The sequence below is a fragment of the Ursus maritimus genome, unplaced genomic scaffold (assembly GCF_017311325.1).
Source record: "Ursus maritimus isolate PB19 unplaced genomic scaffold, ASM1731132v1 scaffold_34, whole genome shotgun sequence".
NCBI lineage: Eukaryota > Metazoa > Chordata > Mammalia > Carnivora > Ursidae > Ursus > Ursus maritimus.
In genome coordinates, this window is record NW_024426008.1 from 24,606,110 (window position 1) to 24,633,360 (window position 27,251).

At 42.9% G+C, this 27,251-nt stretch overlaps 1 protein-coding gene across 1 annotated transcript in view; it reads right to left on the reverse strand.

Annotated features, from left to right (window-relative positions):
* LOC103663318 (contactin-associated protein-like 3) overlaps positions 1–21,743 on the reverse strand; it is a 133,806-nt gene extending 112,063 nt beyond the window's left edge. The window contains exon 1 of the mRNA XM_040620317.1: positions 21,603–21,743. Within this exon, the coding sequence (XP_040476251.1) occupies positions 21,603–21,728 (126 nt within the window). The 5' untranslated portion in view covers positions 21,729–21,743. The remainder of the gene's footprint in view (positions 1–21,602) is intronic.
* Between the last annotated feature and the right edge of the window lie 5,508 nt (positions 21,744–27,251).

Sequence of the window (27,251 nt, forward strand, 5' to 3'; positions counted from 1 at the left end):
GTGAAGGCTGCGCTGGTAACCAGCGTATTACTACAATACAATACTGCTGTCACTCCCTGAGCATGAATGGGCCTGGTCATTGGAACCCGGAGCACTGTCAGTACCCTTCAACTCTTGGGGGTGCCCAGGCACGTGGTGTTGCTTCCAGCAGCAGCTGGAGAGACTACCACCCCTCAGTGGAGGAAGCAGATCTGTGTTTAAGGAGAAGCATCTCCAATCATACATGGTCACTTGGTTCTCTGTAAAACGTGACAGTACTCCTGTGCAGTTCAAAAGGTCCTCTTAGCCATCACGCGTATCAGGTTGGCAGAGTAAAAACCTCTTCTTCTAGCAGTGACTGTAATCTATTCACATTTGTTTTCATTTTAAAAATATGGTAAAAGGCAGACAAAAATAACAGAACATGAACATGTATGCATCAGCACATTTTGAAATAGACTGGATATTTTAAAAACTTACTTTAAAAATTCAGGAGAGTGATGTCAGCAAGATGACAGACAAGAAAACTCCAGGCCTGTTCCCCTACAGAAACATCAAATACACAACTAGAAACTGACCAGAATAACCTTATGGGAACTATGGGAATGGTCAAAGATCGACAGAAACCAAGTGAGCGCCCAATCAAGAACAAGCCCCCTGTAGCAGGGTAGGAAGTTCCATGACTGCGCCAGTCAGGACAGCTTGATCAGTGTGGTCGCTACATGCTAGTCCCCTCCGCAAACCATAGAGAGCACAATGGACTGATTTGTAACCCTCTAATTTCTAACCTGTCTGGGGGATGCCTGAAGGATTGGTCTTGTGACACCCAATGCAGAGTTCAGACAACCAAAAGTGGTCACATCTCAGAATAGGGGAACTCGCTAGAAGCAGCAGGTACAACTTGTGAAAATCATCCTAAAGGTAACTATAGACACAGACATCTGGAGTAAGAGATTACTGATTGAGGAACACCACAGAAGAGCTAAGGCCCCTAGAATAAGCAAGGGTGTGAGCCTTACAGAAAGTAAGTCATTTAAAAGCAGCCATATCAATGGAAGAACTGGGAAGAAAGAACGTGCACAGATCTAGGGACAACACAGGCCTGAGAAGGCCTAAGGAGTGCATGCCAGGCTGATTAGCATGGGTCTTCCCCTGCATTAAGCCAGCATGCAAAGACTGGGAGAGGGGACTGTTTTTTAAAATACCCAGTTTTCAACAAAAGATCATAAGGCATACAAAGAAGCAGTACAACATGGCTCATTTAAAGGAACAAAACACATCTCCAGAAACCATTCCTAAAGAAACACTGGCTTTGGACTTACTAGACAAAAGCTTCAAAACAATTGCCTTAAATATGCTCTAGAAGCTAAAGGAAAACATGGACAAAAGAAATAAAGGAAATCAAGAAAATATATGAACAAAATGAGATTATCTACAAAAAAACTGGAATTATTAGAAACAATCAAATGGAAACTCTGGAGCTCAAAAATATAAAATTGAATTGAAAAAAATAACTTGAGGAGTTCAATAGCAGACACAAACAGAAAGAAAGAATCAGCAAACTTGAAGACAGGTCATTTGAAACTATTGAGACTGAAGAGCAAAAAGAGAAAAGAAGGAAGAACAGTGAACAGAGCCTGAGATACTTATGATGGGAGACTAACGAGCTGACCAACGTAGACATTATGGGAGGTGCAGGGGGAAAAAGAGAAAAAGGCAGAGAAGTTACTGAAAGAAACAATGACCAAACATTTCACAAATCTGAGGAAAGACATGGATATAGAAATACAAGCTTAACAAATACTAAGTAGGATAAACACAAAGAGACCCACACCAAGATAAGAGTGACTCATCACATACAAAGGAGCCTCTGTAAATCATCAGTGGATTCCTCAGGCAAAAATGCAGGCCAGAGGGAATTCTAGATTAGGCAAGTGTCCTGCAAAAATGAGGAAGAAATAAAGACATTGCCAGATCAACAGAAACTGAGAGTGTCCATTACCACTACACCTGCCCTACAAGAAATGCTAAAGAGAGTCAATCAAATTGGAATGAAGGATGCTAGATGGCAACTCGAAGCCATATGAAAATATCAAATTCTCCAGGAGAGACAAATACATGGACAAATATTAAAACTAACACAGTATTATTGTAATTTTGGTTTGTTATTCTTTTCCAATTTTATTGAGAAATTATTGACCTACATTGTAACCCCACTTTTTATTCTATAAGATTTACAACAAATAGCTATAAATATAAATATATAACTATATAGCTATAAATATATTAAATAATTATAAATCTTTGTTAATAAGTACAAAATATATAAAGATGTAATTTGTGCCATCAATAAGATAAAGTTTGGGTGAATAAATAAATAAGTAATAAAGTGTGGGTGGAAGAGCTAAAAGAAGAGTTTTTGTATGTGATAAAGTTAAGTACCAGTTTAAAATAGATTATTATCACTTTAGGATATTATATGTAATCGCTATAGAAATCACAAAAAAATTTATAGAATTTACAGAAAAGGAAATGAGAATTAAAATCAAAATGTATAAATCAAAATGAGTAAGAAAATTAAATACAAAAGAAGACAGTAAAGGAGGAACAAAACATTTAAGACATAAAGACAAATAACAAAATGACAATAGTAGACCATCCATACCAGTAACCACTTTAAATGTAAGTGAATTAAGTTTCCCAATCAAAAGACATAAGTTGGCCAAATGATACCAAAAAACCAAAAACAAAAACAAAAACAAAACTCAGGATCCAACTTTATGTTATCTATAAGATACTCATTTTAGATGTAAAGACACAAGCATAGATTTGGAAGTAAAAAGGATAGAAAAAGATATTCCATGCAGTTAGTAACCAAAAGAGCAGGGATGGGTATACTAATATCAGACAAAGCGGACTAAGGCAAAAGTGTTTCAAGCAACAAAGAAGAACATTATACAATGACAAAAGGTCAATTTATCAAGGGGATATAAGAATTATAAATATATGTGCAACCAACATCAGAGCACCTACATATCAAACCACTGACAGAACTAAAGGGAGAAGTAGATTGATCTAGAATAACAGAAGTAGACTTCAATACCACATTTCCAATAACAGACAGAACAATCAGACAGAAGATCAGTAAAGAATTAGGGAACTTGAACAACTCTATAAGCCAATTGGTCACAACAGAGATCTACAAAATGTTCCATCCAACAACAGGAGAATACACATCTTTCTCAAAAAGGCATGGAACATTCTCCAGTGTAGACCAGATGTCAGCCCATAAAACAAGTGTTAAAAAATTTAGAAAGATGGGGATCATGCAAAGTATTTTTCTGATCAAAATGAAATGAAACCAGAAATCAATATCAGAAGGAAAACTGGAAAATCTACAAATATGTGGAAATTGAACAACACAACCTTAAACAACAAATGAGTCAAGGAATAAATCACAAAGGAAATGTGAAAATGTATTGAGGCAAATGGGAATGAAACCACAACCTACCAAAACTTATGGGACGCAGCAAAAGAAGTGCTAATAGGGAAATTTATAACTGTCAATGCTTACATTGAAAAAGAAGACATATCTCAAAATCAGCAACCTAACTTTACACTCTAAGGAACTAGAAAAAGAAGAACAAATTAAACCAAAAGCTAGCAGAAGGAAGAAAATAATAAGGATTAGCAAAATGGAAGTAGCAAAATAGAGAACAAAAATAAGATAAGCAAAGCAAGATAAGCAAAACAGAGAATAGAAACAGAGAAAATCCACAAAACCGAGAGTTGATTCTTCAAAAATCAAAAATTGACAAACCGTTAGCTATGCTGACTAATAAAAAAAAAAGAGAAGACTCAAACAGCTAAAGGCAGCAATGAAAGTAGTTCATTACTACAGATTTTATAGATAGGGAAGGGTTATAAGAGAGTACTATGAACACTGTATAGTAACAAACCAAATAATCAAGATGAAATGGATAAATTTCTAGAAACATGAAATTTTACTAAGACTAACCCAAAAAGAAATAAAAAATATGAACAGACCCATAACAAGTAAGGCTACTGAATCAGTCACCGAGTCTCCTTATGAAGAAAAGCATTGGACTTGATGGCTTCACTGGTGATTTCTACCAAATATTTAAAGAAGAATCAACACTAATTCTCTCAAACTTGTCCAAATATATGAAGAGGAGAGAGAACTCCCTAACTCATTCAATGAGGACAGCATTACTCCATAATCCAGAGATACTACAAGAAAAGGAAACTACTGACCAACAACCCTTGTTAAGACCAGTGCAAGAATCCTCAACAAAATACTAGCAAATTGAATTTAGCAGCATATGAAAAGGATTATACAGCATTCCCAAGTGGAATTAATTCCTGGGGTGCAAGAATGATTCAATATACAAGAAACAATATACAAGAAACAAGACATATGCCATGTGACAAAAGGAAGGGAAAGTCACGTGATCATCTTGATTGATGCAGAAAAAGCATTTGACAACATGCAGCACACATTCACGATTAAAGCACTCAACAGACTAGGAATAGAAGAAACTACGTCAACATAATAAAAACCATATATGAAAAACCCACAGTGAGCATCATACTCCATAGTGAAAGGTTGAAAGCTTTTCCTCTAAGATCAGGAACAAGACAGGGATGCCAGATTTTGTCCCTTCTACTAACATAATACGGGAAGTACGAGCCAGAACCATTAGGCATGAAAAGGACCCAAATTGGACAGAAATAAGTAAAATTATCTCTGTTTGCAGATGGCATGATCTTATACGTAGAAAACCCTAAAAATTCCAGGAAAACAACAACAAAAACAACACTTTTAGAACTAACCAATGATAGTTGATCAAAATCAATACACAAAAATCTGCTTCAATTCAATACACTGGCAATGAATAATTTAAAAAGGAAACTAAGAAAACAATTCCATTTACAACAGCATCAAAAAGAATAAAATACACTGGAATAATCTTGGCCAAGAGGCAGTAGAGTTGCATACTGGAAACCAGAAAATGTTGCTGAAAGAAATGAAAGAAGACACTTATAAATGGAGAGCCATACCTTGTTCATGTTTTGGAAAATGTAATATTTTTAAGATGTCAATACCTCAAAAAGTGATCTACAAATAATTTTCAACATGGGTGCCAGGACTACTCAACAGGGAAAGGACAGTTTTTGCAACAACTGATGCTGGGAAAATTGGGTATTAGTATGCAAAGGAATAAAAATGGACCTTCACCTTATACCATATACAAAAATTAACTCAAAATGAATCAAAGTCCTCAGCATAAGACCTAAGGCTATAAAAACTCTTAGGGAGGAAAAATAGGACAAAAGCTTTATCACATTAGATTTGGCGATGTTTTCTTGGATATGACACTAAAAGCACAGGCAACGTAAGATAAAATAGATAAATCCAAATACATCAAAATTTAAAACTTTTGTGCGTCAAAGAACACTATCAACAGAGTGAAAAGGCAACCCGTGAGTGACAGAAAATATCTGCAAATCACATATCTGATTAAGGGTTCATATGCGGAATGTATAAAGAACTTTGTACATCCCAACAACAAAAAAAATCAAACAACTCAATTTAAAAATGCACAAAGTACTTCAATAGACATTCATCCCAAGAAGATATACAAATGCCCAATAAGCACATGAAAAGATGCTCAAGGTCAGTAGTCATTAGGGAAATGCAAAACAAAACTACAGTGAGATGCCACTTCACACCCTTTGGCTATCTTTTTTAATAGGAGATAAGATGTGTTGATGAGGATGAGTGGGAACCCGAGTGCGCTGGTGGGAATGTAACACAGCGCAGCAAAGCAGACAGTTCTCCAAAAAATTAAAAATAGAATTACCATGTGATCCATCAATTCCACTTCTTGGTATATACCCAAAAGGACTGAAAGCAAGGTCTCAAAGAGACAGTCGTTCACCCAAATTCACAACAACATTATTCACTACAGCCAAAAGGTGGAGACAATCCAAGTACCTATCAAGGGATGAGACAAACTGTGCCATATACAAGCAGTAGGGCATTCTTCAGCCTTAACATGAAGGAATTCGACGCATGCCTCAGCATGGATGAACCTTGAGGACATTATGCTACGTGAGATACACCAGTCACAAAAGGACAAAAATTGTATGATGCCACTTAGAGGAGGGAGACAGAAAGGGGAATGGTGGTTGCCGGGTCTGGAGAAAGGGAGGAATAGGGAATTAGTATCTAAAGGGGAGTGAGTTTTAGTTTGGGAAGACGGAAAGGATTCTGGAGATGGATGGTGGGGACACATAATGTGAATACGCTTAATGCCATTGACCGGTATACTTAAAAATAGTTACAAAGGTAAGTTCTATGTTACATATATTTTACCACAATAAAGAATATTTAAACAAAAGGTGCGCTTTCATTAATGGGAAAGAGACCCAGCCTGATTTGTGATCCAGTGAGAAACCCAATACCTGCATATAAGCTCCGTGAGGTGATGGGGAACCCCGCCCACCCCAGCACCCCAGTGCAGATCTCCTTGTCACCCTGTGCGTCTCCCACCGTGCCCCTCCCCAACTTCACGTCAGTGACACGGGACCCACCTGCCGTCGCGCCTCGTTTGGAATCACAGAGCGGCCGGAGGCGTGGCACAATTTCTCACACGTACTCACACAGTTGGAATATACCCGCCATCAATGTTGCACAGTGAGGGTCTCAAAATGCCCCCTCTTTTATCTGGATGTTGCCAGCACTAACACCTTTTTATCTTCAGGTTAGTGAACTCTGAATCATTAATCCAAACAAAGCCCTGAAACACAGGCAGTTACGATCCTGTGATTCCATCGGGATAAAAGCAGAGGCTCCGCCTCCCACCCCCTTGTGATTTGCCGGGGTGTAGGGTACAAGGCTGCAGGGCCAGCTCTGACTGAGAACGGGTAGCAGCCTCTCCCAGAAGGTTGTCTGTGAGCCTGTCCCCACTCCGCTTCTTGGCGAGCACAACACAGGAGAGGGATCATCTCACGAGGCTGCCAAATAGGCTAACCAGGACGGAGGTAACAAAATCAGCCTTTGGCAAACAACATAAAATGTCTAAGAGGAAAGCAGCAAATGAAAATATATATATATAACATGAAAGTCATAATGCTAAAATCAGGAGAAAAAAGCAGAAAGCAAACCCAAAGCATGTTCAGCCGCAAAGTGTGATTGAGAAAGGAAACTTAAAATGAGATTTGAAAATGACACAGGACAGCTGAGGGGAAAGCATTGGCTCCGGGGCGCTGTCCAGCCTCCAGCCCGGGGTGGATGGAGGGAGGCCGGCACACTCCGGCCACCAGTCTGAGGCTCTGCACGTGGGGACGGCACCAGAACCTTCCAGCTGCCTCTCACCTGCATCCCCTTTCCTGCTTTCTCCCTTCTTCTGATTCATTCTTGGCCCGCAGTGGTTCCTCAGGACCAGGCTCTGGGTTTGGAGTGATTCAGAGAACAAGATGTGTAAGAGCTGGGGATGAGCGTCTCCTATGACAGGGTCTTCAGAGTGAAAGGATGTGAAAACCTGAGAGGTGGACAGAGAACTGAGCTCAGAGATGCTGTGCCCAGACAAGGGCCACAGGAAACCAGAGCCAAGTCTAGTGTGGCAGTCTTCACCGTCTCGCATTTCCCTGACCCAAGATGCCCCGAGATGCTGAGCAAGTCCACAGCCCCGGATGAAGCAGGCAATGCGTGTTCCCAACACTGAGCAACTCTCTTGGCCGGGCCCCAAGCCTGAGGGAACCTCCATGCCTGCTCTACATCTCACTCCCACTGAGGGAGAGAAAGAACCAACAGAGGCACCATGTGAGAACTCTGAACAAGATGGCAGGGCTCTAGGGACGGAGGCACAGGCTAGGCTGGGATGGCACAAAACCACATCGTTTTGGAATGCCACTGAGGAACCTGAGGCCAGCAAGTCCCCAGATATCTCCTGACCACTGTCCCTGGGTGCACCTTCACCTGTTAAACCCAAGCCTTGGGTGACCCAAATCTGCCTCTACCTCACCAGGAGCATGACTATTGTCTGATGTCCCCTCCCTCCCGTTCTCCAAGACTTTCTTCTGCGTGTGCTGGGAAGCTATCTCAAAGCAGCTGATAACAATAACAATAATAATAATGAAAAGGAAAATAAAGGACTACATTGATCATATCTAACCATATTCCAGTGCAGCACTGAAACTGACCACCGTGTAACTCTGAGCTGCAGTTTCTTGTTCTGTAACATGAAGACACTTGTTGAACAAGATGAAATGATATAATGCACCTAGAATGCTTGAAACCATGCCTGGCTTGCAATAAACACTCAGCAAATGTTAGATGACAGCCACCGTGCATCACCTTGACTCCAACACCAGCTTCCCTCTCTGGGTCCCACTCCATGTAGCACTTGCGGGTGCTGTTTGCTCCTTTTCTCATGTTCTAGTTGCCAGGGAGTCCAAAAGCAGTTTTTTCCCAATTTCCTGTCAATTCCAGATTATTGCTCTTCCTCCCTTATGAAAAATGGTCACAACAGACAAAATGAGAAAGTGTCTCTCCTCCTGTCCAATAAATATCATTTGACAACAGCCACCTTTGTCCTTCCCAGCCAGGGTCATGCTGAGATATGGTGGAGTCCCAGCTCCGGAACCTTATTTGGAAATCTGGTCTTTGCAATTGTCAAGCTAAGATGAGGTCATTGGGATGCGCCCTCATCCAATATGACTGGGGTCCTTATAAGAAGAGGAGAGACAACAGCAGAGGGGAGATGACATGAAGACACACAGGAAGATGCCATGTGATGACAGAGGCAGGCATCGGAGTCATTCGTCTGCAAGCCAGGGGCCCCAAGAATTGCCAACAACATCATAAACTATGAGAAGGACATGGAAAATTCGCCCCTAGACCCTTCAGGGGGAGTGTGGTCCTGTCAACAGATTGAGTTCAGACTTCCAGCCTCCAGAATTGTGCGAGAATAAATTTCTGTTGTTTTAAGCCCTAGGTACTTAGTAACAGTACCTAAGAAAATCTTACAGGGATAGCCTTAATTCTTTTCCACCTAATGGTGCCTGGGAGGGTTTGAGGCAGAGTTTCCAAGAGAGCCAGGAGATCACTGTGTGCTTCCTTAAGTAATCGATTAACGTATTTATTTAATTTGAGGGTAGAAATCTATTGGCACTGTAATGAATGCATTGAGCATTTCACTTATTTTTATTTGGCGATGTACAGATGAGAAAGCATTGCCACAGTAACTTTGCATTCCATTTTCAGGACGCTTTTCTGCTAACCCTCAAATTTCCTTACAGGAAATAGGAGCTTTTCCTGTGTCTGAATTTTCCCTCAGTGGGAACTTTAGCGAATAAAGCTTTTGCTGCAGCATACACGCAAGCTCCCCGGGGGTCTCTTTCCGCAGCTCCTGAAAATTTTCTCTTCTCTCTTAAAAAAGAAGGCTATTGAATCGTTACAATATTCAAAGCTCTGAAAGGAAGATAAGCCACTCAGGTTTGAATGATTAAGACCATTAAAAAATACACAATAGAAGACAGGACTTCAAATCCAAATAAAGTGCATTTGTCTAATGCACATCAAATGGGATTTATTTTTAAACTTCTCTCTTTTGGTCACAGACGTGATGCGAGAAGTTCTGGGACTTCCGCTGCCTGCCCTTCTTTCTTGCTCACAGCTCCTTCTGGAAAAGGGCTCTGACCTTGTACTCTTTTTCAAAATGGGGCTCTTTGATAGTTTTAACTGATTTCTCCTCAAGAGCATAAGGAAAAAGAAGATTATGCCAATAAGAAAGTAAACAGAAAGTTTTGAGCACAGCACAACATAACTGGGAATAGGACTGGCAGGAGATCGCATGTTCCAGGTGTAGGCTCTCACCTGGTGGACAGACACAGGACAGACAGAGAGATGCACTCATCTCCAGCACACAGACCTCTGTACCGTAACACCAAAGGCAGCTTGCCCTTTTATATGCAAGAAGAAAGTCACCTAAAAAAGTTTTCCTTAAATTGGAATAGTATTTATTCTTATCTGTACCATCAAAAAGTCTATATTAGGAATATATTCACAGTGGAGATGACTTAAGATTCTATTTACATGAAGGACACTCAAGCCTAAATCCTCATTTCAGCTGACAATCTCAAATAAGTAATGAGCATATTTTTATTTTTTTATGTGTAATAAAAGGACAGCATGAATGATATGCCTTTTAGCCATTAGCATATAGATCTTAGATTTGACACAATTTATGTCAAGGGTATAATCTGGGGAGAAAGGCCACATAGAAGCACCATGAAAGAGAAAAGTCAGTAACTGAAAGCTTCCAAATGCCAGCAGAGAGAGACCGGGTATCATGTAAGTCACAGTCATCCAGGAAAATAGCTGGGAAATGACACCATTTCGGAAGCCATTCACCTGACAGAGAAGACGTGGCTTCGTGAATACGGGGTCAGCTCATCATACCTTCTTGAGTACCACAGAGATGCAAAGGGTCCTACTGCTTTAGAGGACAAGAGCACGGAGCTTGGGGGGATCCACTTAGAGTGAGCAGAAGCAAACCTGGACTTAGTGTGGGGGAGGCAGCCCCTCATCTCTCAGGACTGCTATGCACATACACCCTGAGAACGGCCTGTATACAGCCAGGGTCTTGTGCTCTTGGCACACCCGGCAAGGACATGTAGGGCCACTCAGGGTCCGTGAGGGATGGCCTCTCCTTACAAATCTCAAGGGTAAGAGAACCATATAAACACACTGTGTAGACAAGGATGCAGAGAAATTTGAACGCTTGTGTGCTGTTGGTGGAAATGCAAAATGGTGCAGCCACTGTAGAAAAGTTTGGAGCTTCCTCAAAAACTTAAAATAGAATCACCATATCCAGCAATTACACTTCTGGGTATGCATCCAAAAAAATCAAAGCATGATCTCCAAGAGACAGGTGCACACCCATGTTCAATGCAGTATGACTCACAATAGCCAAGAGGTAGAAGCAACTCAAGTGGCCATTGATGGCTGAATCGATATCTTGGTCCGTTCCGGCTAGCAGACCAAAATACCATAGACTGGGTGCCTTCTAAACAACAGAAGAACAGAAGTCCATGCTGGAAGTCTGCAGCTGGTGTGCCAGCATGGTCGGGTGAGGACCCCCTTCTGACCTGCACCTTTCACTGTGTCCTCAGGGCAGAAGTGGGTAGGGATCTCTCTGAACCTCTTTTATAAGGCACTATCAGTTTCAAGAAGGTTCCACTCTCATGACCTAAGCACCTCCCAAAAGTCCCACTACTAATACTTTCATTGCCGTTGAGGGTTTGGGTTATAGCAGGTGAATTTTTGGTGGGACACAAACGTTCTGAACAAAAAGGGGTGTATCGCTACAATGGAATATTATGCAGCCGTTAAAAGGAAGGAGATCCTGTCGCATGGATGAATCTCAAGGACATTATACTGAATGAAATAAGCCAGTCACAAAAGGACACATACTATATGATTCCACTTGCACGAAGCATTTACAGCAGTCAAAATCATCAGAACAGGTGGTAAAAAGGTGGTTTCTGAGGGCTGGGGAGAGGAGGAAGGGGAAATTCGTGTTCAGTGTGTTCAGACCTTCCATTTTACAAGATGAGAAACTTCTAGAGATGGGTTGCATGACAATATGAATATACGTAACACTACTGAACACCTAAAACCGGTTAAGATAGTAAATTTAATGTTCTGTGCTTTTTGACCGCAATTAAAAAAAACTATTTTGTCTTTTGTTTTTTAAATCCTTTCACCACCTAGTATTTAATTGAACAGCAATACATACATGTAGTTTAAAAATAACAATTATTGTGTATTTTTAGCCCCAGCCCTTTCCCCAGAGTGAGAAATGCTATTACTACTTTGTTGTGTATCTTTCCAGAATGATTCCATATGTTTGCACGCATATGTATGTATTATGTTCATCTCGGGAACTTCGAATGGGAGCACAGTGCTTGCATCACTTCTCCTTGCCTTAAAATAATGTTTCCTAAAGCTCTTTATCAATAGATAGATTTACCTCCCTCTTTTCAAAGGAATGCGTTCTATGTAATATTACATTATTTCATAAAAGGGAGGTATCAGACTTTATATGCTCATCTACTGGCAGAGAACGGGATCATGACTGTAACGGCCTGACCACTATTCTCGCAGGCACTTCCTGTGAAGCTCACGTGTCCCCGTGGGATTCATTCCCTGAAGCAGAGTTTCTACTGGGTGTAGATGGAATATTGAGGGGACTTAAGGTACTGCTCCTTTTGGATTGTCATCTTCAGAACTAAATAGCAGGTGTTTTAGACACTTTAATTTTATGGAAATTGCCCTCCAAGGATTTGTGAGAGTGAACAACGTTTCATGCATTTATAAACCTCTCTGTTTCACTTTGTTTACTGCCTATTTCTATCTTTACCCATTTTTAAATGATTTTTTAAATCTTACCCATTTATTTATAAGAATGCTTTATAAATGAAGAAAACTTTCTCTTTGTCATATATATTTAAATTTTCTCCAATATGTTTGGTGTCTTCTCATAGCGTTTTTTTCCCACACATCATTTTTAAATTAATCTCATTTATCAATCTTTTCTTTTGTACCATCTGGGTTTCCCATTTTGCTTAGCATGCTCTCTCCAATAACCCACCCAAAACATTTTCTAATTGTATCTAGTCCTTTCTCTGTGGCTGATTTATTTTAAATTGTATCTGTTTAAGGTATAAAATAGGGATCCAGCTTTATTTTTCCAGGTTGTCCCAGTATCATTTATTGAATAATCCATTTTTTGTCACTGATTTGAAATGCCACATTTATTTTATGCTAATACTGTAAATATATTTATTAATGAACCTTATTATGTTCCTCCACTAATCTTTGCATTAATATGCTAATATAAACAGTATTAATATTAAGTAGTTTCAAACAGCTAGATTTAAGCTTTGCAAGGCATTTTACTAACTTAACAGGAATAATTCCTTTTAATACTTTCTTTTCACCAATTGCTGTGTCTATTTCTGCATGCAAACATTTAAAGATGAAATTTAGAAAGACCTCATTTGATTTCAGGGTGAGTTTAGGATGGGCATACATCATTACATTATCAAGTCTTGATACCCAAGGACAGGGATTAATCCCACTTTTCTTTTATGCCCCTTAATGGTGTTTTAAATATTTTTTGGAGCATTTCTTGTCTATTTTATTGTTTGTGATTCCATTATAAATGAAGTCCATGGTTCCTTTATCTTTTAGCTAATTACTTATATAGGTACGAAGAGAAATTAATTAATTTTGGAAATTACTTTCATAAGGAGGTACATTGCTGAGTTATTTTATTTTTTTAAATTATTTCCCAGGAGATTTTCTTATGTTCTCAAAGACCATATAATGATACTTTATCTTCATTTCTAATTTTTATGCCTCTTGTATTATTTCCTCCTCTATCTGAATGCACTTAATAACTTGAGAATGTTAAGGACAGAGAGGAATAAGGTCCCGTGGAATAAGTGCTTTTAAAAAGCCCTCTATATTCTCAAAAGTAAGGGAAACCCCAAATTGATTCTCTCGAGACAAGCTCTGAAATAAGGCAGAAGTAGAAGTTTAAAACTGAACCTGGAGATAAACAAACAATAAGGGGAAAGACTACATTTTGCCTAAGTAACACAACCCATTTATGAAAACAACTCACCCACAGGACCCTCGTGACAGAAATGTGAGAAGCGCTGATCTATTTCGGATTGGTGAATGGGCATCTATTTTATATTTTTTTATATCGGCATTAACACTATTCCCTGCTTAATACTGTTCAATAAATGATACTGGAATGACTAGGTAGCCATCTGGAAAAAAAATAAATAAACCCGGATCCCTGCCTTACCATAAATAGATACAAAATGGACTAAACCAGGGATCAAGCAACCTATAGCCCAGAGCCAAATACAGCCGGCTGAATGTTTTTGTAAATAAAGTTTTACTAGAACACAGCCACACTAATTCATTTACATAATGCCTGTGGCTGCTTTCACACAATACAAGAGTTAAGTAGTCACAACAGACATGGTCTACAACACTGAAAATATTTGTTATCTATCCCTTTACAGAAAAAGTTGGCAGACCCCTGGTCTATACCAATATTTCTCTCAGTCTGAGACCCTTAAACATATTTAGAGGACATCCAGCTTCTCACCTGATGCTCTGACCTTACTGTTCGGAAAGTTTGAGGATTGCTAATCAGAAATTCTCAACATCTCAAGAGTTTTAAGACTGGCGACATTAACATCTTTTTAAATACTCAAAGCCTGTCATCCTCTTTTGCAAACTATTATTTATTTCACTGCTGCCTTTATCTATACAAATGCATAAAATGTGATCTGCATCAAAAGCAGGAAACTGTTCTAACTGCAGGTAGCCATAAAGCCAAAGGAGTTATCAGGAGCTGTGAACACAAGAGTGTTCTCAATCACTACCCCTCCTTGAGGGGCCATTTCCTCAAGACCCCCATCAGTCCGGCACCAAGGCACTTTTGAACCTCTTATGTCAAAGTGAGAGGCCCAGGAAATCCTTCACGGACAGCCCGAAGTACACATCACACTTACGCACTGTGTATATTTACAGTGTCTGTGCAAGTTGTACAATTTGTAGAGTTGATTGTCTCTCCATCGGAGACCAACTATTAGTACAACATCCTCTGAAACTGAGCTGCCCGAGTTGCAAGAGGCTGGGAAGAATTTCTAGGAGATCCTGCTGGAGATGCTCCCTGAGTTTCCCTGCCTTCCGACCCCCCCCACCCTCCCCCGGAGACTCAGCTCAGCGGTATTTCCTTTCAATGACTGTGCTGCTGCAGAAACATTTTTGTAAGAATTTAATTTTTCCATCGTTCACTTTTCTTGCTTAACACAAAAGGCGTTTTTATTTTTGTGCTCTTTCAATGAATAAAAAAAAATCCTACTTTTAAAGCTATCTCCCTCATGACTCTGCCATACTCCATTCATATAACGGTTTACAATATACCCTTTTTGTAAAATAGATCCTAATTTCCAGGTATCGCTAATAACGCCACCTCTGCAAGTGCTTGGTTATGTGAAAAGTGATGTTGTAATCACTAAAACATCTCCAGATTTCTGATTTCTCTTGTGACATATTTGAGATTCGACTTGCCCACCACGTCCATTCCTCCCAGCCTGATAGCATGTGACAATTCAAATGAGCCAAATCGTGACTTCTACAAAGCAGTGAAGCAGGTACAAAATATATGGAGAGAAACAAGCCAGAGTCCCTGACTCCAGAACCAATGTGAAATAGGCACGAGATGAATGAATGGAGTAAAAGAGAGCAGTGTGTGAGAAATGAGAATGAAGGGAGTGTCTAAGCAATTTCAGTTAACAGAGTGAAGCTTTTCAGGTTGGGGAGGGTTGTCATTGACAAAGAAGGAAGGGAGGGAGGGAGGGAGTTAGTTCTGCACATAAAGCAGGGAGCTCTGACAAAGGCAGTTGTTACAGGACCCCCTGCCTCTGGGGAGCCCCTGGTTACTTTGGGGATGCAGCTCTGATGGCTCATGCACTTCTGTCTCAACCTTTTCAGCTGCTCTGAGAGTTTTCCACGGATGGAATCCAGCATTTATCTCTATTGTCCCTGAGACCTGCAGTTAAGGGCACCCGGGACCACCTTAGGCTCCATAGGGCATCATCTTTGTACAACATTGTGGGGAAGCGGCGTTAAACTTCCTCTCACTCTCAGATTTGGCACCAAAGCCTCCCACCACATAAGCAGCATCCCGTGGTTGGCTCAGGTTTCCATATCCTTAACTACCTAACTGGTTGATGTCTATTTGAGAACAGCAACTTTCCCTTAATTCAATCCAACAGCCCTTTATTGAGAAACCATAATAGGCCTGGGCCTCTGGGGAGATCAATCGCTGACCTAAGGGCTCTCAGAGTCCAGAAGGGAAGACACGCACAGAAAATCCAATCGCGGTGCACAGCGGTAAGTGCGATCAGCGAAGTACGGTACAGAGTCACTGCCTTGGTGATCAATAGGCTGTGTGTGATGAGCTGGGTGGTTAAAAGGGAGACACCATGTCCCCAACAAGGCTGAGTACATAGAAGTGCTCGATAACAGAAGCATCCAAGGGTTGCTCCCATTCTGCTAAAAACCAATCGGTCTCAGAGCTGAACTTGGAACTGGTGAGCCTGGTGTTGGCACAGCCCCATGTCTGACCTTGCGGACCCTGCGGACCCTTTCTGTAATGGCCCACTGAGGTGGACTTGGCTCTGTTGGGTCATCAACTCAATAATAAATGTATGAGCCTAGACCTGAAATAAACCAACACGGATTTAAACGACAGAACTAACAGGAACCTGTGTCAGGTGGATTTCCACGTCGGCTCCCGGCAAAGCTTCCTACTTAGCAGAGTGCCTACTTCCTTGCACACAGACGCTCTTCCTTATTTCTAATTCAAGTTGTTCTTATTACGATTGGACACCGTTCCCATCCCTCTTTGTTTTGAAATCACATATGGGTCTCATGATTTTTCTATTTATACCAAGTAACTATGGTTCTTTTAAACCTGAATTCAAAATTTGGGGGGTTTTTATGGTTACGCCATGTTTCAAACATATCCTAAAAACCAAACCCGCATGTACCTGTGATCTGGATTTATCAAGGAGAATATTTTCTATACAGGCATCAGCTCCTTCTCTCAAATAAATAAACCACTGCAGATGTAACGAACACCCCCCCATCCCATCTGTCTTGTTTCCAATATTTTCTTGTCATTTCTTCAACCCTAAATCTTTGGAGTCACCTTTGTCGCCTTGTAGAGCACTATAAGGTTATTGTGCCTTTCAATACAATATTAATTAGCCTCGCTAATTAGTCGACATTCTCTACTTGGTTTAGGTTGTAAATTATCCAAAGTAGAATAAAGTTTCAAATGGTTTGCTATTTCTCTTTTATTTTCACCCGAGGACCTACCGATGCACATTTTTCAAGCAAAAAAAATCTGTTCAATAGAATTCTTTATACTAGATCCTCTGTTTATTTCAAATAATTTCTTCTCTTGTTTTTTTTCAAATGCATTTTATCAGTCTGTTCTTAGACGAGTGCCTTTCTCACACAAACATCCTGCCTAGGAAGAAAAATCCGCTGAAATTCTAAGTTGTCAGTGCATTCTGAGTAACAGCCCAATCTTGAATTCCTCAGAGATAATAATCTTTGAATTTGAGTTCTGATGAGTTCATAATGGAAACAATAAAACCCTAATTAATGCAAATTGTACAGATTTAAGAAATACTATAGTTCTCAAAGATGGTACTAACTTTAAGCACTTGGTTGTTATTATTGATAAAAGTAATGAGGAGATACTCTGGACTTTGCTCCACTAGCCTGGTGGCTACTGGGGAGAAAGAGGGTGTTCTGCAGCCAAAGGACAATGGAGCAAGCTTCCTAAGGTCCCATGACAGGGAGGACCAGGTGCTCAGGACCATACCATGTGTATGGGACAAGCTGCGTCCTCCAGCAGGGGCACGATCTCCTGTGATCCTGGCAAGAAAGGTTAGTTAAGGAGAACAATCTCTCCCGCAGATGGGACTTGGCACGTTTCAGCCACCACTTCTGAGGTCCTCTGGGAATCTTGTTAAAATGCAGATCTGGATCCAGTAGGCCAGGATGGGGGCTGAAATTCTATATTTCTGTCAAGATCCCAGGTGATGCTGATGGACTGTGGGCCCCCTGTTGAGTTGTAGGGCCCATGGTAATCCAGGACCCCTCTCTGGTAGAGAAGGGGAGGATAGGAGTAGAAAGATGTGATATACAGGCAGAGGAAAGCAGAGAAATATAAAAGAAAGCAAAGGATCATAAAGAGAGAGGAAGAATAGGAAATTTGGAATTATGGCCCTCCCAGCATCCCTCCCTTCTTAGCCCACGCCAGCCCATTACGGTGGCCGCTGGGTCCTTACATGGCTCCACCCACAGCCCAGGAGCATTGGTGCCTAGTGTGGGGCAGATGGAGCCACCTGGTGACATGGACTTGGCCATCAACCACAGATGTGAGTTCTCGAACGGCCCCTCAGCCGGAGCCAGGCAAGTCAGAATGCTTCCCCAGACTTCAGAACCCATCCTTCCGTACAGGGAAACACACACCAGTAGCTAACCCATGGAAGGGGGAGCAGGGCTGCCTCTTGGGCGCAGCCAAGCCGGAGACCACCCGAATCACCCTCTTCACAGTGTGGCTGGACTCCCAAATCACCTAGACTGATTCAAATCTCAAGGCTGGCCCATTCCCAAAACCCTAAGAATGAGAGCGGCTCACTGTGCCTAATGTTTGTGCCAACAGTGCAGTTTCTACTGTATAACCGTCTTCCTTGTCGGGGTCTTGCACGGAGGGTGCCTATGCAACCAGCGCCCAAGAAATACCCTGGCTGCTGAGTCTCTAATGAGCCTCCCTGCTTAACAACACCACACATGGATTGCTAGAACTTGTTTTGGGGGGAACTCAGCACGTTCCTTATGTCTCCACTTGGAGAGGACTCACGGAAGCTTATGCCTGTTTTCCTACGGACTTCACCACATGTACCTTTCTTCTTTACTCATTTTGCTTGTATCCTGTATAAATCATAATTTTATGACTGCACACTGGTCCTGTGAGTCCACCCAGCGAATCACAGAACCTGAGGAGGGTCTTGGGGATCTCCGGACACCTCGGAGGAGAAAAAAATGCAGCACTGCCAACCGCTTACCCAGAGGACCCAGCCAGATATACTGGACTTCAGACCTACAGAACCCGTGACCTAATAGCTCTGGCCTGCATTGGGCCCCCGAGTGCCTGGTAACTTTTTACAGCAGTAGCACAAAACTAAGAAAATGACATTACTTTTGCTAATAAAGAGTGTAAATATTTCAAGGAAATTACTTAGAATCTTAAATTCATTCTCAAATTAATGGCAGCAATCCATAGATAAAACCACCACCTAAAGAATGGGTAGAGCCCCTGGGAGGGTCTGCGCTTTCTGACGAAGAACAGATACCCTGTGTGAGCGGGCCAGACAGCAGCCACGTCAGCCTGACCGTCTTCAAGAAACTGTCAGTATAATATAATTATCATTGTGAGGCTTACTGTGGTCAGAGTCAGCCGCGTACGCAGCCGGGCACAGAGAGAGTAATTCACTTCAGCTGTGGAGATGGCTGAAGAAACGCAAGGACGAACCCCTTTCCTAAAGGAGACCCCGGGCAGAAGGAGTGTCTGCACTTGGCGCTTCAAGAGCCCCTCAGCTGGGACAAAGGGCTTCAAAGCCGTGCAGAGCGGGGAGCTCAAGAGAAGCGTCCTGCCAGAAGGCAGAGTCCACCCATGCATTCATCTGGTGAACATTTACCAACCTTCTGCTCAGGTCCAGGCACCATGAAGTGCTGGGGACGCAGAGGGGGAAGGTGGGTCTCTGTAAGCGAGCTCCCCAGCTTGGGAGGAAGGCCACCACACCAGTCTGGACTGTGTGATGGCTGGTAGGACTGACGGGTCCAAGCATCCGTCCTCCCCTGCGTGGTCTAGGATCGGTAACGCCACTATTCTTGACCCTTACTTCCCCTGGGCTCCTTTAAACAAGGTGTCAAATGGTGATGATTAGATACGGTTCCCCGCAAGCTGCTTAGTTGAATAACAGGAATTGCCACAATTTCTCACCCGTGTATTGGGGGTGCGATGGGAGTAAAAAATATATGAACCTTGATAATACAACTAAGAATAAGCATGGATTCACGATCAGTTACCTGATTTCGAAATTAACAAGATTTAATTCGGAACAAAAGTTCTCTATGTAAGTAGATGCTTCGTTAAGCTTTAACTGTTATTCATTCTCAATTAATGTTGATCCTAACCCTAGTTTGGACCTCGAGTTCTTGACAGTCAACATCAATGTCTACTTCTGATCACACTGGCAACTGCTTGTTTGGGGTATTTAAGTCAGGCCCCCAAACACAAATTCTCTCCTCTTTTGTTCTTTTACCTAGTGTTAGACAACTGACTACTTCTTACTTCAATTTAAATCAACATTTCTTGATGAACTACAAAGAGGTCCAGAGATAAAAAATGAAAGAGACCATAATCTATGGAGTTATACTAAGTAACAGAGTTCTAAGGAAGCTCAGATGAGGCCAACTTGTTACCCAACGAATATTATCATGTTGCTGCTTGTTAGTGTTACAGACAAGCTACACGCTAACAAGTCCCGGCTTTTTCGCTGATACTTTTCCTCTTACCATGACAAGAAAATTTTTTAAGAATTACAAAATATCCTTAGCCTAAATTAAATGGAAGCTAACCTGTCTATTTTTTATTGGGGGTAAATAGTCGTAATAGAAAGTTTACCACTCTGGCCGCGGATAAGCGTGCAACTATGGCGTCAACAATCACACTGCTGTGCAGCCATCACCACCATGCATCTCCAGAGCTTTCTCATCTAATAAACGGAAACTGTCCCCATTAAGCAGTAATTCTCCATTCTTGCCTTGCCCTAGCCCCTGGCAACCATCTAAAGTGTATTTTTTTAAGACTTATTTATTCATGAGACAGAGAGTGCCTGTGAGTGGGGAAGAGGGAGGAAGCAGAGGGAGAGAGAGAATCTCAAGCCGACTCCCCACCCAGCGCAGAGCTCCACACCCAGCTTGATCTCACGACCCTGAGATCATGACCTGAGCGGAAATCAAGAGTCAGAAGCTCAACCGACTGAGCCACCCTGGTGCCCCAAGTGAATTTTTACTAATAAGAAGAAAGTAATTCTTTCTCCCCATGACAAATCATCTTTGGGCCATACCCCTCCATCCACTGCCCCATCAGCCAACTGCAAACACAGCAGATGACTACCATACTGGCCTCTAAGAGCTCCCCATTCAGGGCAGACTACGACTGGAAGACTCAAAAGGCTGAATATATAATAAAGTTCATATATTTTAATATTCAAAATGTCAGGCAAGCAAAATTTAACTCTTCTCAAAGAAGCACGGGTATGTAATCAGAGCAGGAACGATGTCACTGTAATATAATTTAAAGTAGTTAGGATCCCAAAGAATCCCAGAGACCTATCCCCCAAGAATTACATACCAGGGGCCACACAAGCGCCCAGGTCCCTGCTGGAGCCAGGCCTGTGTCCCTCAACACACCGTGGTCTGTAGGAAGATGGCCCATTACATGTATTTTTAAATGTTTGGGGTCTTTCAGAAATCTCACTTAATCAGAAGACTCAGAAGAGTGAATTTACGTAACTGAACAACAGCAAGGCGATACCAGCTACGGGTTACGGAACAAAAAATACGGTAGGTTGTATGTGACTCCATTCCCTTGATTTCCCACTATGTTAAGGAATAATGGGAAGACATTTTCCATATTTCACTACATTACAAAATTGTTTTACTTCTACTTATTTCATAAATTATACATGGGCAGCGTATTTTAAAATGCCACACGTGTCTTATATTCACTTGAAAACATTTTCAAGTACTTCAGGAGGCTCTGTCTCTATACTCGATCTGACAGATCTGCAGCAACATGAAATAACTGGTGTAATCCATACTCAGACAGACTGCTCTCAGCGAAGGAACATACCGAGATGCTTTCTTCTCGCCGATACTGCTTCCAGTTCCTCCCGCCGTCACTGAACATGAGGATGTAGCTGGTCACCCAGTCGGAGCTCCCGTACCCTCCCTGGGTGGCCACAGCCGTGACCTCCATTCTCTCTCCAAGGTCAATCTGCAGCCACTGGTATTTATCTGACACAAGTGGAGACCAGCCACCAGCCCCTTTGAGTGGAAACAGAAACAGGAAAACATAGTAAAGGGAAAGAAATCTTTAAGATCTACATTATCCTGCAAGAATGGGATCATAGTAAAATTTATGAAAATCATAGTTTCAAATTCTGGAACATATAACCCCTCATAATTACACACATGCACGTGCATACACACACACACACTCAAAACCACGGGTTAAGTAAACAGATGAATCCTACATTCATCATTACTTGCTTTGGTTTTTAGCTCATAACCTGACTCTGGTGTCCAGCGGTCCCACGCAACAGGCGGACAGCCAAACACCATGTTGCCACATCCGTGCTTGAGACTAGTGTCTCTACTGGCTTTGATGTATGACTTACCTTGGCTGGACCTAAAGGAAAATATTCAGACCATGGTAGAACTAGAAACGCTTAATTCTGGAATCCCAACACGAGGAAGTACCGTACTGAATGTTGGGATTAGAACACTTGATATGCTTACAGATTCATATGAGAAACAGACATTTCAAAGAATGATCTGAAATGCAGTGTGGCCAGGGTGGAGGTGACGGTTTTTCTGGGCAGGGAGGGAGAGCTCTGAGAGGCAGCAGGGAGACTGAAGGAGAACCCAGAGCGAGTGAATAACAAGGACGTTCTCAGGTATTCGAGACAAGAGCTGCAGAGCAGAAATCACGATGCTTTGTTTTGTCCAGTGAGAAACAGATGAGAAACAGAAAAGTTAGAGCTCCCGAAGGATGTGTTGTTGACATATTTTGTTCTTCTGGTGACACAGAAACATGAGTTCTGAATTTAGATTTAGATGTCACATTGAATTTGCTGGTTTTAAGTTAATAAGCATAAAAAATTGGAAAATACGCTTGAAACACGTTCCAGAACCAGTATTTTGCTAATTATCCATGTCTAGGAAACACGACTCATATAAGTAATCCCCAATATGACAAGAGGGGTTTTTGAAAACAATTTTCCCCCACGGTTCTGACACCTCGCTTGAGGTGCTCGTAATGAGGTCTAATGCATCAGTCAACACTGACCGTCTTCTCGTGAGGAGCTCTTACCGACACCCACACTCGGTTTGCTATCGCTGGTAGGGCTGAGTGTACGTCAGGAGGTGTGTGACATGGTCACAGGACAGCTGGGAGGGAAATGGAAGTGGGGCACTTACATCAGCATGTAGGGGTGTCACCAGGAGGACGTCACCACGTCCTCCATTAGCAGCACAACGTGTTCACGCACAAGCTTCAGTAAAGTCTAAAGCTTACAACTTCTCTAGAACCCAGACTCTTTCTCATTTTTTCTACCCAGATCCCATAATGAATCTTTTTTCAAATATTCCAAATTTTCCTCTCAATGTACCGAAAGCACAATGCCTTTGCCTTTGACCCAGAATCCAAAATACACTGCCCTTCGATTGTTCTGTGGTGCATTTTTAACTTTTTATTCTGAAATAACTTCCAATTGACAGAAGAGTTGCAAACATGGTATAGGGGATTCCTGTCTACTTTGCACCCAGTTTCCCCCAAAACTAACATCTTACATCATCATGGGATTTGTATCAAGACTAAGGTATTTACACAGGTACAGTACTAATGAAATGACAAATTGTATTTTGATTTCCCCAGTATTCCCACTAACTCCATTTTTCTGCACCAGGATCCTGTTTAGACACGGAGTCTCCTCTGTGTCCTCTAACCGGTAACAGTTTTGCAGTCTTTCCTTGCCTCTAAAGACAAGTTCTACTGTTTCGTCCAAAGGTCCTACTAACGGTTGATAAATGGAGGTCCTTCTGTATTCTAGCTGAGAGCTAACTAACAGTCCAAGGAACATTACTCTGCAGCTGGGTGTGATTTTATAATTGTCACACAAATAAAAATTACGCATTGGCATTTAGGTGATCATTTTAATGTGAGATTCCACATTTGAAATTTTCAATGTGTCAGTTTACATCTCCAAGAAACTACTTAATGTCCTGTATCCCAGCTCATCCTAGTTGGTGGTAAAGTTCTATGGAAGGTACTCAGGATAATGCTTGCTTGCATTTCGCCATCTTGCCCTGTCAATTTTAATCTTTCTTGAAGCCAGGAAGTATCATCAGCATGGCATCACCCGTGCGAAGAAGCACAATTCAGTAAACACATCATGGTGTCTCCAACACGTTGCCCCGGGACCAGCCTCTCCCACAGGTGCACAGCTCCCACAGCTGCCCACCTGCCACCCAGCCTTCCACACCTGCAGGTTAACAGACCCTGAACATCTCCTGTCCCTTACCTGCGGTGACGAGGTGCTGCTGGTATGCAAATTGAGCTGTTTGATTAACTAGGGGCTGTGGTAAAGGGATGGAACATCAGAATCCCCTATGCCACGGGGCAGTTCGCTTCAGTGGGATAACACTGTCCCCCGGGATCCCCAGATCGCTGCCGGTGCTAATGTGGGCTGCTGGGCCTTCCGTCCATGTGCACCGCAGACTGTGAATTTCCACTGCCACCTGCCTCTCTCCCACCTCCGCCCCTTCCTGATTAAAGTGTCACAATGTACACAAAGGAAAACCTACCCAGGGGGCCCAGCTTGTGCAGAACAAAGTTCCAGTACCTGGGAGGTCACCCCACACAAAACAGCCTTCTCACTCCTAGGGAAAGCGTGGTGTGTTAGTGCTGTAAGGAGGATTCGGCAGGAGGATGTGTTAAGCACCCAGTGTTTTCCCTCCCAACCGCTGCCATGCGCTGAACAGTGGCCGTTACAACGGGCTGTCACCACTGTGTCTTCTAGGTGAGTGAAGGGCCACAGTCCACGTGCTGAGCTTTCCAGTCACCTTATTACTGAAGGGTCTGTCGCCTGCCACTTCATACCAGATAAAGGTAAGACCGTGAAGAAAGACTAAACGTGTGCATGCGTGATGTGCTGAGGACCTCGCCCGAGGCCCCACGTGTGACCCCACAACCCCCTCCCCCACACACACCCAGCAAGCGGGACTGGCATGACAGTCTCTCCTCTGCCGATGAGGAACACACATCATTTTAGGTTCCTGTGAGGGTATTTTACTAAAGCATGTCTCCCTCTCGTTCTCCACCCCTTCTAAGAACATCTCACTGCAATTTATCAGTTATTCAGTATTGCTCGCTTACCACCAACCAGACTGTATTTTACATCAATCTGTCGGAAGGCTTTTGTTTCTAGTTAATCCTGTGTGACTGCTTCCCCTGCCTTTGGCTGGCTCAGACACAGGCAGGGACAGTCCCTCGGGGAGAGGAAAGGTTGAACAGGAAACTCTCAGCAGGGCCTTAATTACTCTGCCCACTGATCACGATGACAGTGACCACGGCTCCTGGTGGTCACAGGGCATGCATTCTCACAAACTGTTGGCTTTACGCAGAGAACATTAGCCGGGGGCGAAAAGCCAAAGCTTCTGCCTTCAAGTTTCAACAAGTACCAGAGCAGCAAACCATAAGAGACTCTCAACTCTAGGGAGCAAACTGAGGGTGGCTGGAGGGGAGGGGGGTGAGGGGATGGGGGTCACTGGGTGATGGGTATTAAGGGGGACACATGATGTAATAAGCACTGGGTGTTAAATGCAACTGATGAATCACTAAACTCTACCCTGAAACTAATACTACGCTATATGTTAACTAACTTGAATTTGGCGGAAAAAAAAAAGATATTCACGGAATTCACAGAAGCAAAAGTCAAGTGGGTTAATGTGACGTGAACAGACCTGCCCATTCAGGGCCTCTATATGCCGAGCAGATAAATGGCTAAGTGGCAACTGTTGCCAAGGGGAGTTTCCCCCCACGATCATGACTCCATTGTCTCAAATGGGACCCCATCCAGCGATGGGTGCTCTTTCCTCACTTACACGCACCTCAATCCACAGAAGATTTACTCTGAGTTCCAGGCGGGGCCCAGCATGATAGGAAGAACAGGAGAGAAGCAGGAGCCCATCGCTGCCTTCCCCAGGAAACTGACGGGCGTCGCCAGGAAAGACGGGCCAGCAGGCAGATGGGCTCTGTGGATGGGTGGCCCCCTGACCTCTCCCCTGAGAGGTCCTTGGACTGGACATGCTAAAGCCTGCACCAGACCCTGCCGATGTCACCGAGGGGATTAAAGCCCATGCTGCGGCTCTGACCCTTTAGGACACAATTCCAGCTGTCTCCAGGTAGCATTTCCGGCCGTCAGGATGGAGGAGGCCCAGAAACCCTGCCTCTGGCCTTGCCTAGGAGCACTCTGCCTCCCTTCCCATGAGCTTCCTGCACTCTGCTAGCAGCCTGAGCGGGGGAGAACCGGACGTTTCCCACGATGTGCATCCAGAAGGGAAAAGTCCGCTGCAGCTGCCTAATTGTAAACCGGATTCCTACGTGCAATGCAAGAGACCCCTTACAAAGCCATTTTAGGCTTTGTAAACAGACGCTTCAAAAGTTAAATGAAAATGTGTACACTGGTCAATCTGAGATTTGTATTAAATGCCAGTGATCTTGAGGACAAGAAAGCACCCCTAAGCATTCACGTGTGCAGTGCTCCCCGATGCAGTGTGCAGCCTCCCCAGGACAACTTCCCACGCCCTTAGCACCCCTTTCCTACTGCAGCTCTCTCTGCATAAAATACACAAAAACCTGGCAATCCCGTGTGTTTTGCTTTGCTTTTCTCACACAGATTCCTGACCATGTTTTAAAGAACATACAGTCGAGAACCCCTGAGATCGGAGCTGCTCCGAGGCTCCAAGGCTCTTACTCGTTCGAAGTTCTGCGCTGACAAAACTGTAAGATGATTCTGCTAATTTCTCACCTTAGAAACAGCACAAGAATCACCCAGCAAGCCTGTAACAATCTGAACAAGCCGTAAATCCCTCATTTATGACCGAATAAAATGTGTGACTGAGCTGATCCATGTCCCGTGAAATCTCCGTGTTTATAAGGAGTGCGGCTCTGGGATGTGGCCTCATTCTATGGAAGCATCACAACAGAGGCCCCCTGAGTTATGCAGAACAGACAGGGTATCAGACCATCCTTGAGGCACCTCCGTCTGCTGCGTGCAGCCCAGTGGGGAGCCCCGACCGCCCAGAAGGCCAGGGGGCCAGGCCAGCTCCCCCGCCCCCACCGCTCCCTACGATGCTCTGCTGCGGCTGTCAAGGCGAGGTCTCCTTTTTAAAAAATTAAATATGGTGGAGGATCGTGTCAGGAAATGCAAGGGTGAGATGCTCGGGAATAAAACCATGAGAACTAAATTATCCATCCATTTGTGACTGCTCAGTCAGCCAAATGCCTCTGGAAAAAAAATTCCATTGATGCTAAAACTTGCATTTTCTTTAAGGATGTTGTCTGGCTTAATTCGGAACAATTTGTAAGCAGGCCGTGAGAGCCTCCGATGAAAAGACTTGCGTACCGATTACCTGCTGTATGAAATAGAGTATCGTAAGGAATGCAAAAAGGGTGAGCCCCGAGCATCACAAGGACAGCACTGGGGGGGGGGGGGGG